The sequence below is a fragment of the Apium graveolens genome, chromosome 10 (assembly GCF_009905375.1).
Source record: "Apium graveolens cultivar Ventura chromosome 10, ASM990537v1, whole genome shotgun sequence".
Taxonomy (NCBI): Eukaryota; Viridiplantae; Streptophyta; class Magnoliopsida; order Apiales; family Apiaceae; genus Apium; species Apium graveolens.
The window spans coordinates 162,105,154-162,118,077 of record NC_133656.1 but is presented as its reverse complement, the minus strand read 5'-3'; the positions used below and the strand labels follow the sequence as shown (position 1 = coordinate 162,118,077).

The 12,924-nt window shown below is 33.5% G+C and overlaps 1 protein-coding gene and 1 non-coding gene across 2 annotated transcripts; both read left to right on the top strand.

Moving 5' to 3' along the window:
• The first annotated feature begins 1,833 nt into the window (after nt 1-1,833).
• On the top strand, nt 1,834-4,852 carry LOC141689299 (benzoate carboxyl methyltransferase-like). Its single transcript, XM_074493550.1, has 4 exons — nt 1,834-1,989; nt 2,151-2,564; nt 4,004-4,261; nt 4,371-4,852. Exons 1-4 carry the CDS (start codon nt 1,915-1,917, stop codon nt 4,725-4,727), a joined length of 1,104 nt encoding a protein of 367 aa, XP_074349651.1. The 5' UTR covers nt 1,834-1,914; the 3' UTR covers nt 4,728-4,852.
• A 4,879-nt stretch (nt 4,853-9,731) lies between these two features.
• On the top strand, nt 9,732-9,838 carry LOC141694526 (small nucleolar RNA R71). Its single transcript, XR_012563821.1, has one exon. It is a non-coding gene; the product is annotated as a small nucleolar RNA R71 (small nucleolar RNA).
• The last annotated feature ends 3,086 nt before the right edge of the window (nt 9,839-12,924 follow it).

Sequence of the window (12,924 nt, the reverse complement as noted above, 5' to 3'; positions counted from 1 at the left end):
GTGGAAAGAAGCCGTTTTTTTTTATTCGTACTACACTGGTCTCAAAGTACTTAAGATCAATTGTGCTTAAAATCTTCTCAAATTATTGTATTTTGGGAAACCGAAATCCACGATCTCTTAAAGTATCACGAGAAAATAATTAATAAGTTTTAAGCACATTATGATTTTCATGTATCTCAAATATTTTTCGATAATTTTATTTTCTAATCTTTATTTCACGTGTACTTTTATAGTTAGGGATGAGCAAAATAGAATATCCAGTCCAGTTTTAAAATTCAAACTAGATATCCGATTTTTTGGATCACTAAAATTATATTATGTATCCGGATCTGATTTAAACGGATATCCAGATATTCGTATATCTGATTAAACCGAACCGAAAATTGGATTATCCTGATCCATTTAAAACATCTCTTTTTTAAGAAAATTACGATTTACGGAATAAATAATATATATTCGAGTCGTAAAATTAATGATGCATGAAACTATACTTTTGTTATTATATTATTAGTTGGGAAAAATGGTGATACGTAAATTAATTTATTATAAACATCTATTCTAAATTAGCGAACATGATCAATATAAACATATTTCTTATTGCATACTTATATTAAATTTGTTATTATCTAATTTTTAGAATACTCGTCAAACATAAATTATTATTTCCTTACTATCACTTATGTCAAATTTGCAAGCATGGTCAATGTAAACTTATTAATATTGATATTACACACTTATATTAAATTTGTTGATAATACTAATTAAGAAATGATGAGTCAATTAGATATTAACCTAAAATTTTGAAAGTCCTAGAGAGAAACAGCCATAATGTCACTAAATATTTTTTTTAAAAAATCTAAAATAAATATAATTTATTATTTATATATATATATATATATAATAATTTTTATTAAAAAAAGTAAAAACCGGATCGGATCCGGATATCCGGTTTTATGAAAATTTATGATCCGAATTATAAAAAATCTGGATAAGATATCCGATCTGATATTCTAATTATTGAATTTTTTAAATCGAATACTAAATTAAAAATTCGGACAATCGGATTTTTAAATTTTTATTCTTAGCCTCAGCGCTACTTATAATGCACTTATAATGCACTTGTACACAATAATTCATATAAAATCTGTCACGTTTTGGACATCACTATCACGTTCACCTGGCACTACTAGTGCTTATAATTGTAGGCGGGCTCGGACCTTTTATTTTGGAAAGTAAGGTAAACATAGATATAACGTGCTAAAATTCATCGGTCGCATCATCGCATAATACATTGGCGGGGGGTCCGTCTTAATTTTGGGGAACCTCAGGTCTGCATTGAGGAAGCAAAGCAGGTAACGTGTGATTGTCGTGATTAGATAATCTCATCCATCCATTGTTCTGATGATAACGTCTTCCTATTCCATTTTTTCTGGAATTTTCTTTAAGGCAAAGTTATCTCTTTGTTGTCGGATCCCGTTCTTACTTATATCAGGATATATAATAAAAATATATTAATAAGTATCCTTAAGCGTAATAAAAAAATATAAAATATATTATTTAATAGTACAAGACTTGGTTCTTAAAAAAACTTAGTTAATTTTCCAAATTAGTTCTATATATTTAGGAAAATATTAGGGGTACAAAATTAATATTCTAAATAATTACAAATACTATATTTATTAGCTAAATATGAATGAACTCATTTGCATTCACAGTAATAGTACCTGCCACATTACTTATGCCATATCATTTTGTACCAACTTTTTAATAATTATTTTTGTGGTTCTAATATTACTCGTATATTTATAAACTGACTTCTTTATAAATAGAATGTTTAATACTGAGAACAAATACAGAAAGAAAGGGGATAAATTTTTGAAATAAGAAAAAAGAAGAAATCAAAGGAAACTATTGATGGATCTAGTAAATGTTTTACACATGAATGCAGGCAATCGTGAATGTAGCTACGCCAACAGCTCCATTCTTCAGGTCTCACTCTATTTTCACTCTATTTCCTTGACACACATATACTACCACACTCAGTCACTCACCATATAATTGTTATCAAGTTATTACACATAAACTTGAGTGTGTGTGTTTTATTATTTGCATGATACTTGAAGTTAAACCCTGCATTTTATAATCTACAGAGAAATTTGATGTTGAAATCCAGAAATGTTTTAGAAGAAAGCATCAAGAATTATAGTACTCATCAAGGGTTCTCTAAATGCTTTAAGCTAGCTGATTTGGGTTGCTCTTGTGGACCAAACACCTACTTGTTTGTTTCAAATATTGTCAAAATTGTTCATGCAGTGTGCCAGAAGAATAATTTTAAAACACCTGATGAGTTTCAAGTGTTTCTTAATGATCTTCCAACTAATGATTTTAACACACTTTTTAAAATGGCACCATCATTCAATCTAGAGCTTGAAAACAGGGAATGTATGGAAAAGAATGTAAATTGTTTTATATCAGGAGTGGCGGGTTCTTTTTTCACAAGACTCTTTCCGAGTAAAAGCCTTCATTTTGTTCATTCTTCATCTAGTGTGCATTGGCTCTCACAGGTAACTACCCATACTCTTTATTAATAATCCAAATTATGTATAATTTGATACTGAAAATTTTAAAATACCAAATTATCAAATTTTAGTACTAACTTGTTACTTCTATTCCCTATAAATTTTATTTTCAACACAAATCCACTTCTATTCTTTATAAATTTTATTTTCTTTTAGTTAGTATCCATCCAATTATCTATTTACTTTTATAAAACAAACTTTTTTAAGCGAATTCATGAATTATATTAAAAATATATTAAATTACGTTAAAATTAAGTAAAATAACCTATATTTACTTTTAATTTGAAAAACTACTAACTACTAAGTAAACTAGGATTGATTTCTATTCTCTATAAATTTTATTTTCTAGGGTCAATCCTCGTTTCACTTTACTTTTAAATTGGATAATATTATTTTTTAAAAAATTAAATAATATCAAATGATTTTATTGACATTTATTAACTTTTTAAATAAAAATTATTGATTTAACGATTGTACTTTTTACTGTACATCACATTGCTTATTTACATTTAAATTAAAAAATATTTTTTAACACTAACAAATTTTATGGGTTGTATTTATATTATATTAAGTAATATTAAATTAAATGTAATAACATCTATTTACTTTTCATTTGAAAACTATTGTTTATCGATAATTAAGTAATATTAAATAAACTATATTGAAAAAGCTAATTATAAGATAATTATTAAATAATATTAATTTATATTTAATTATCTAAAATAACAAATATTTGGTTCATTATATATCAAGTAAAACAATGTAGGACTAGAATTATAGGAGAAAATTTCATAACTGATTCGATTTTTTTTAACCGCAAAACTATTTTTTGCAAGTACCAATTTAATATTTTATTTAATATATTAATTTCAATTCGAGTATTGCAGGTGTTATTAACTATCTATACCGATAAGCGAAACCATGTTTTTTTAAATCAGAGGAGGTCCCAAATCTTGATACTCACTAGAAAATTATACAATTATTTTTAAAATTTTATGTAGTTAAATTTCAACTAACACAAATTAAATTCTACTCTATATGTAAACATTGTTTTCATTTTAATTTTTATTTGTTAGTGTATATCAAAGTGTCGGTTTACTTTTAAATAATTGTATTAATAAATGTTAACATGTTAAATTTATATAAGTAAATAACTAGATGCATAATTAAAATATACGGTAGAATTTTAAAACTACACTATTTTTTTAATTAAATATTTTAATAACATTTATTTATTATATTTTGATCTATATTTTACACTAATTATAATGTTCAATTTTATGCAAATAATAATTTAATACTATTATTTTTAATTTTTGGTGCCTAACACTAGTTATCAACTAGTATTATATTATACCTGCACATAGCATAATATCCAAAGGTTATAAATGTTTGCTAGAGATCGACTAACAATTGAAGTTTAGGTTCCTGATAATTTGTTGGATTATAACAATGGGAATATCCATATGGCAAATTTGAGCCCTCGTAGAGTTTGCCAAGCATACCTTACTCAATTTACAAAAGATTTCACAACATTTTTGTGTATGAGATCTGAAGAAATAATTCCCAATGGCCGGATGGTACTGACACTCCCGGGAAGGAGCAGTGCAGATCATACCATCAAAGATGGTTGTTTTATGTTCAGATTACTAGCAAAGTCACTCCTAGACATGTCTGCTGAGGTATGAAAAGAGATACAATTTCAACTACTTCTAAACCAATGTTAAGTAAATGTTAGGTCCAAGTGATTGTCACACACCTTAACTACTGTATTTTTTTTTGTTTTCTTAGGGTTTATTTTACGAGGAAGATATTACTTCATTCAATCTACCTTTTTACACCCCATGCACCGATGAGTTGGAGGCAATAATTGAATCTGAGAGTTCGTTTAGTATTGATAGATTTGAAACATTTGAAGTTAAGTGGGACATGCGCGAGGAAGATGAGATCATGAAGTCCGGGGAAAGCAGTGGCAAGTTTATTGCTAGAACAATTCGGGCTGTAACAGAGTCACTGGTTGCTAGTCATTTTGGAAGTACATACATGGACCAGATATTTGAGAGGTGTGCAATGCTCGTGACTGAGCATCTGTCCCGGCCGAAACCGGAAAACTTGTTCAATATTGTCATCTCTTTGATAAAAAAATGAAATTATAAATTAGCATGGATCTTTGTTGATTTGAGTTATATAAGTATGTATTGTAGTGTTGTTCTATTTCTGTATATCCTTTTCACGAATCTATAATAAAAAACCAGCAGTGTGTATTTTAAATATATTTGTGTTAGGCGAAAACACGCGTTAAAATTCACGCAAGTATACGCGTTCGCAAGTAGTATAAGATATAAATCAGATTTGTTCCCACGGAGACTATTTTCGGTTAAGTTCAATTTATGCACCTATGCAACAATGTATGGTATCGCTCAATATTAAGACAAATAACAAATTGGATTTTGATTAAACTAAGAAATTATACTATATAGCATTAACTAAGAGAATTAAGGTTGAATTACTTATATGAGACAAACATGGGATTCTAACTTCAAAACTACTTCATTCAAAGTCATTGTTCTTAACCTTAGCATGTGATGGTGATGACAACTAATGGTGATGACAACTAATCAGATAACAAACGCCAACTTTCGTTGTACAAATACCCTACTACCAGACATCCACAAAAGAGATAGAAGTTGAATAGACACCAATTATGTTGAGACCCTATATGTCTATAGAATTTGACAACATAAAGATTTAATGCGCAAATTATCTATCTTGATTACATAGGGCAAGTAAGATGGTTAAAATTACCTACGTATCATGCATAACAAATACATGAACCTATGCTAGCATGGCAAGTTCTTAACCTCTATATTCACTTTTGCTTCAATAGAGATTAACAAGTTATCTTATATGTTAGCTATGCACATAAGACGAATAAGCACAACCAATACTAGGATATCAATCAATCACCACACACCAAGATATCGAAACAAAATAACTATAGAAATCCATAAGTAAATCCGTTAGAACCCCATGATAACGATTAGTTTATAATCGAACTCATCGTCACCATGGGTTCCAATGAAAACATGATATAAAATAATATAAGAGTACTAGGGTTCAAAGACAAATCGAAAACGAGCATCCAAGTATCAACTATATTAAAGAAAACAAAAGTCTTATTCTCCGTAGCCTTCTCGTGCTCTCTGGGTCTTCTTATTGCTCTCTCAGGTCTCCTTGTTGTTAAAAGCGTCTTTTTATTGGTATATATAGGCTCCAGGATGACCAGGACTCTCAAAATCTTCAATTTCGACTAAAATCAGGATTCTGGGGCAGAAACCAGGCGCGGGCGCGCTGCTACAGTGCGCGGCCGTGCTGGAATAGTGTTTCAGCGGTGCGGGCACGCTGCCGCGCTGACATTCTGGAAAAATTATGATAATTCTTCTTTTGGCCATATCTTGAGTTCTGCTCGTCAGAATTAGGCGATTCAACTGCCCACGTGAAGCTAACGAGATTCTCTACAACTTGAGAATGGCCTAGGCTTCCAATTCTGATCTCTTTTCAGCATAATTCTTTGAAAAGCTTTTTTCTTCCTTTAACTGATGCCTGAAATGCAATAACACAAAAACACATCAAAAATACCAACAACTTGAGTCAAAATACCAACTTAAGCTTGTAATGAAGCATTTCAAGTAGATATAAAATCCACTTATCATACCCCCAAACTTGAATCGATGATTGTCCTCAAGCATAAACAGACTCAAAACTACAAAACAAACCTAATGAATGATTGCAACTACGTGAATGCAACTAAATGATAATACAATCGATCCCCTCAGAATAATCATAACCAAATGAATAAGCCAACGCCTCTAAGAATGTAATAACTCAAAACAAAGTTCGAATAAATCTCGCAAATCAACTCACAAACCAGAACGTGCGTGTGTGGATGCTTAACAAATATACTTTCGAAACTAGATCAATAACCATAACTTATCTTTCATCAAAACAATCATAAGTTTATAACTAGAATAGACGTTAAACGCATAATGACTCACAACACCTCTTTTCTACTAGAGTTATACAAGGATTCATGCTATTATTGAACACATAACAAAGATGTTTACTTGACTGTGCAATGAATGAGGTCCCAAAAGACTTATACAATAATACCTATGTAGTGAGCGTTAGGTTAGCGGATCCCAGACTATAAAAGCCTTAGGTCACTAGGTACAAAGTCCCCTAGAACATAATAACTCGAGTATTAAAGAGCTCACTCTTGATCAATTATGCATAAACACATACTTTTTTTTTCTTCTTTTCTTTTCTTTTCTTTTTTCTTTTTTTTTAACAAATTCTGAATGAGTGTGTTTCGCTCCATCTCATTCAACCCTAGACTACTCATAAAACTATGAGCCGACTACTAGCCATTTGACGCCTAGTCTTACAACAACTGGCAATGAAATCCAAGCTTTTTTCCAGATAAAAAAAATCAGTGTTTTTACGTCATTACGAGAATACCACAAATTCTAAATATAACCAAGTGATTAAATCTCAACAACAAACAAGTATGATCATGTTCTAGCTCAAAAGCAATCCTATAAGACTTGTGAATTTTTTTTGGCATGCGAATCAATTCATTAGACTTAAACAACCCTCTATTCGCCATCCCTACACTCAAATTAACATCAACTTATCAATCAGAAATAGCTCAACATAAGGGATCATGTTATATGCATGCAAATGCAAATACAACTACATGGACTCACATAATAACACAGACAAATATGTCCTATATAAACAATCATGCCAAAAATATGAATGAACTACAACTAAACATGCAATATGAATCTATATGGACACACATACTACTAATCCTTACATTATCACCCCCAAACTTAAAATTTTCAATGTCCTCATTGAAGGTAATAATAAGGATATCAGGCATACCTAGTTAGCAGAAGGATCACCCTTTTCGGGTGGAAGATCAGGTGGCCAATCAACCTCGACACCAGTGTCTCGGGATATAGTACCGAGAGCATGTGTCAAATCTGCAGCAAAACGACGGTGAATGTCGTGCATGGCCTCCATACGCCTAGTCACTCGCTTGTACTGCTCATCACCAACACCAGTCCTATCAACTACCTGCTACACATGAGAAAAACCCTCTGTAGGCACGGGAGGCTCCGTCCGACCACTCTCTACATTATCAAAAATATATCCCAACCCCTTATCATGGGGTGCACCTAAGAATGAATAACTCAAATGATCTGTCAGTCGGTTGAGCTCAAGTGTGGGAGCTTCTTCAATAGATGGTTCAAAACGCTCCTGAGAAATTTTCAGCTCTACTAACCCAAGAGAATCGAATGGCATATCCAACTTCCTCTTCCACGGAGGTGCATTCAAAACCTGTAGCTGATCTGCTCCTTCTTCATCTTCAATATCTGATTCCCCTATTAAGGATCTCTCGAAGGTATCTGACTTTGGCAATTGCTCAAGCTCCGAATTCACGACAGAGTCGACCCACTCTACTTTAAAGCACTCATTTTTAGCTGTGGGTAACTTTATTGCCTTGAACACATTAAAAGTGACCTTTTGATCGTGAACCTTCATCGTAAGCTCTTCTTTTGCACATCGATCATAGTTCGGCCAGTAGCTAAGAATGATCTTCCCAAGATGATGGGAATCTTCTTATCCTCCTCAAAGTCCAGAATTACAAAATCAACAGGGAAGATGAGTTTGTCCACCTTAACCAAGACATCCTCTACTATTTCTCACGGATAAGCGATGGAATGATCAGCTAGTTGCAATGACATGTATGTCGGTTTCGGATCAGGTAGACCAAGCTTCTTGAAGATAGACAAAGGCATCAGATTGATGCTAGCTCCCAAATCATACAAACACTTGTCGAACGACAAGTTTCCGATGGTGCAAGGAATAGTGAAGCTTCCAGGATCTTTAAGCTTCGGAGGCAACTTTTGTTGTAGAACAACACTACACTCTTCCGTTAGAGTAACGGTGTCTAAGTCATCGAGCTTCACTTTCCGAGATAGAATACCCTTCATAAAACTTCGCATAGCTAAGCATCTGTTCAAGAGCTTCAGCGAAAGGTATGTTGATATGAAGTTTCTTAAATACCTCTAGAAACTTAGCAAATTGTTTCTCCAACTTCTACTTCTGCAACCTTTTAGAAAAAGGAGGTGGAGGATAGACCTGTTTCTCCCCTGTATTACCCTCAGGAGGAGTGTGTTCCACAGTTTTCTTCCTTGATTCCACTTCTGCTTCCTTTTACACATCTTCTTCAGCCAAAACTTCAGATTCTGGAACTTGAGATTTTTCAGAGCTTGCAACCTTCCCATACCTCAATGTAATTGCCTTAACCTGCTCTTCTGTTTCCCTCTTGCCTGGAACTTCTGTAACACTAGAAAGCGTCTTGGTAGTCGATTCAATAAGGCGTTAGCAATTTGTCCTATCTGGTTCTCCAGAGTTTTGATAGAAATAGCCTAGCTTTGACATATAAGAGCCTGGTTTTTGCATATAAGCCTCAACTCCTCTAATTCAGATTTTTCATTCGAAGATTGACCTGCATCATGAGTTTGTTGTTGAAGTTGTTGTTGTTGTCTTGGTGCAAATTATTGCTGAAAACCGGGAGGGTTGAATTGTTTTTCTCCAAAATACTGGAACGGCTGTTGTATCGCATTCTGATTGTTGCTCCATCTGAAGTTAGGATGATTCCAGTTGTCAGGATGATAAGTGTGTGGAACTGGTTGCTGCGATCTCTGAAAGTTGCTCACAAACTGAGCTGATTCACTAGATATAGCGCATTGCTCCATCGCATGCGAACCTGCACACAGCTCACAAACTCTGGTTATCTGATTAACACCATAGTTAGCCAGAGAATCGATCTTCATAGACAATGCCTTTAATTGAGCAGTGATAGCCGTAGCTGTATCCACTTCAAGAACTCCTGCTACCTTTCCATGTGGCAATCTCTGAGTTGGATACTGATATTCATTAGCAGGCATCAGTTCAATTAGATCATAAGCTTCCTCATAGCTCTTTGCCCATAATGCTCCACCTGATGCTGCATCGAACATGGGTCTTGACTGTGCTCCCAAACCGTTATAGAAGCAATTGATGATCATCCAATCAGGCATTCCATGATGAGGACACTTCCTAAGCATCTCCTTGTAGCGCTCCCAAGCTTCACACAAAGATTCTCCCGTTTGAAGTGCAAATTGAGTAAAAGCATTTCTCATTGCAGCTGTCTTCGCCATAGGGAAGAATTTAGTAAGATATTTTTGAGAAAGATCCTCCTAACCAGCTGGTAGAGAGTGTAACCATCTCTTAGCCTTGTCCCTCAGAGAGAATGGGAAGAGTCTCAGCTTCACAGCATCTTCAGAAACACCATTGAACTTGAAGGTGTCGCAGATCTCAATGAAATCCCTAATGTGCATATTGGGATCTTCCGTTGGAGAACCCCCAAACTAGATTGAATTTTACACCCATTAAATTATGTCAGGCTTAATCTCAAAGGTATTAGCTGTGATAGCTGGCCTGAAAATGCTAGATTGAATGTCATTGATCTTGGGTTGAGAAAAATCCATCAAGGCTTTCGTTCGTGCTGCTGGATCTCCCATTGTAATGAGTACCTGAAATACAAACAAATAAACCGTGAAAGTAAAAGAATCCGAGTCAGTGAACTTTAACGACCATTGATGACAAGCACATAAAATAAAAATTAATACCGAGTCCCCGGCAACGATGCCAAAAACTTGTTAGGGCAAAAACACGCGCTAAAATTCACGCAAGTATACGTGTTCGCAAGTAGTATAAGATATAAATCAGATTCGTTCCCACAGAGACTGGTTTAGGTTAAGTTCAATTTATGCACCTATGCAACAATGTATGGTTATCTCTCAATGATAAGACAAATAACAAATTGGGTTTTGATTAAACTAAGAGATTATACTAAATAACATTAACTAAGAGAATTAAGGTTGAATTACTTATATGAGACAAACATGGGATTCTAACTTCATTACTACTTCATTCAAAGTCATTGTTCTTAACCTTAGCATGTGATGGTGATGACAACTAAACAGATAACACGAAACTAGTAAACGCTAACTTTCGTTGTACGAATACCCTACTACCAGACATCCACAAAAGAGATAGAAGCTGAATAGACACCAATTATGTTGAGACCCTATATATCTATAGAATTTAACAACATAAAGGTTTAATGCGCAAGTTATCTATCTTGATTACATAGGGCAAGTAAGATGGTTAAAATTACCTATGAATCATGCATAACAAATACATGAACCTATGCTAGCATGACAAGTTCTAAACCTCTATATTCACTTTCGCTTCAATAGAGATTAACACGCTATCTTATATGTTAGCTACGCACATAAGACAAATAAGCACTACCAATACTAGGATATCAATCAATCACCACACACCAAGATATTGAAATAAATTAACTATAGAAATCCATAAGTAAATCCGTTAGAACCCCATGATAACGATTAGTTCATAATCGAACTCATCGTCATCATGGGTTCCAATGAAAACATGATATAAAATAATATAAGAGTATTAGGGTTCGAAGACAAATTGAAAACGAGCATCCAAGTATCAACTATATTAAAGAAAACAAAAGTCTTCTTCTCTATAGCCTTCTCGTGCTCTCTAGGTCTTCTTATTGCTCTCTTAGGTCTTCTTGTTGTTAAAAACGTCTTTTTATTGGTATATATAGGCTCCAGGATGACCAGGACTCTCAAAATCTTCAATTTCGACTAAAATCAGGATTCTGGGACAGAAACCGGCCGCGGGCGCGCTGCTACAGTGCGCGGGCGCGCTGGAATAGTGTTTCAGCGGCTCGGGCGCGCTACTACAGTGCGCTGTCGCGCTACTACAGTGCGCGGTCGCGCTGGCATTCTGGAAAAATTCTGACAATTCTTCTTTTGGCCATATCTTGAGTTCTGCTTGTCAGAATTAGGCGATTCAACTGCCCACGCGAAGCTAACAAGATTCTCTACAGCATAATTCTTTCAAAAGATTCTTTCTTCCTTTAACTGATGCCTGAAATGCAATAACACAAAAACACATCAAAAATACCAACAACTTGAGTCAAAAACACCAACTTAAGCTTGTAATGAAGCGTTCCAAGTAGATATAAAATCCACTTATCAACTTGTTACAGCAACTCTAAAAATTTAATTATTTGAAATCTTAAAATATTGAGAAAAAACTAGTATCCCGGTGATTAGTTAAATCACTAGAATACATTAAGATCTTCTTCCAATTCTTTATCTTTATCTAAACTCTCTACTCTTCTAACTTGTATTTTATAATATAAATTTGAAAGAACCGCTTTCTGTTTCTTCACTTTATATAACAATGATACTTTTTAATGATAAAATATTGTGTAATGAACGAATATAGGGAATGTTCTAAGAGCATCTCCAACGAGCGTTAACTAAAATGGTTTGTTAAAATAGATAAAATAATGATTATGTAAAATTTGCTGAACAAGTAATCTGATTTACTCCGGTAGAGTTGGCTATAACGATTGCCTATTTTTTAAAAATAGTATGTTGCTATTAATTCAAGTTATTATAAATATAATATCTTATATTCACTATAAGAAAAACAGCTTCATACGACGGTCGATATACAACGGTTAAAAAAAAACCGTCATCCTAAAAAACATACAACGGTGTTTTGATTTCGCAAAAAAAAATAGTTGTGTAAATTAAGAACAAACAACAGTTATCCATCTTTTTTCAAACTGTTGTCCTTCTGGTATCCTCTCACCGAGTCAGACAACAGTTTTTAAAGTGTACAGTTGTTTTAAATCATTAACACAATGCTAAAAAAATATTGTTACTATGGTACATTATAGTGACTTAAGACAACGGTTTTAGACGTTACGTTATGTAATACAGACAACGATTACTCAGAAGTGTTGTCTTATAAAGCATCAAACAACGGTATAAAACCAGTTGTGTGAAATTGTTCATTTAGAGTTTCAATGGGAGCCACAGATGAGGTGTCATCACGTGATAGGTGGTAAAACTTTCACCTGGATTGCTTAGGTGGGGAAATAAGGACCCTTGATTGAAATCACATCAGATATCAGCGTCAGATTGAAAATTAGCCAATATTCTTACAACAGTTTTTTGTTCAAAAAAGAATTGTCTTAGTTGATCTCATACAACAATTTTTAATACAAACCAGTGTCTATAAACCTAGTTCTTGAACGTTCTAGAAGCTTTTCCCCTCGCACAACAGTTTTCTTATAAAACCATTGTAAGAAGGTCTTAGCACAACCGTATTT

Excerpts from the sequence above, each read along its gene's own strand:
- LOC141689299 (XM_074493550.1), top strand. The coding sequence starts at position 1,915 with ATGGATCTAGTAAATGTTTTACACATGAATGCAGGCAATCGTGAATGT. Across the intron at positions 2,565-4,003 it reads GTGTGCATTGGCTCTCACAG|GTTCCTGATAATTTGTTGGA; the intron begins GTAACTACCCAT and ends ATTGAAGTTTAG. Across the intron at positions 4,262-4,370 it reads TCCTAGACATGTCTGCTGAG|GGTTTATTTTACGAGGAAGA; the intron begins GTATGAAAAGAG and ends TTGTTTTCTTAG.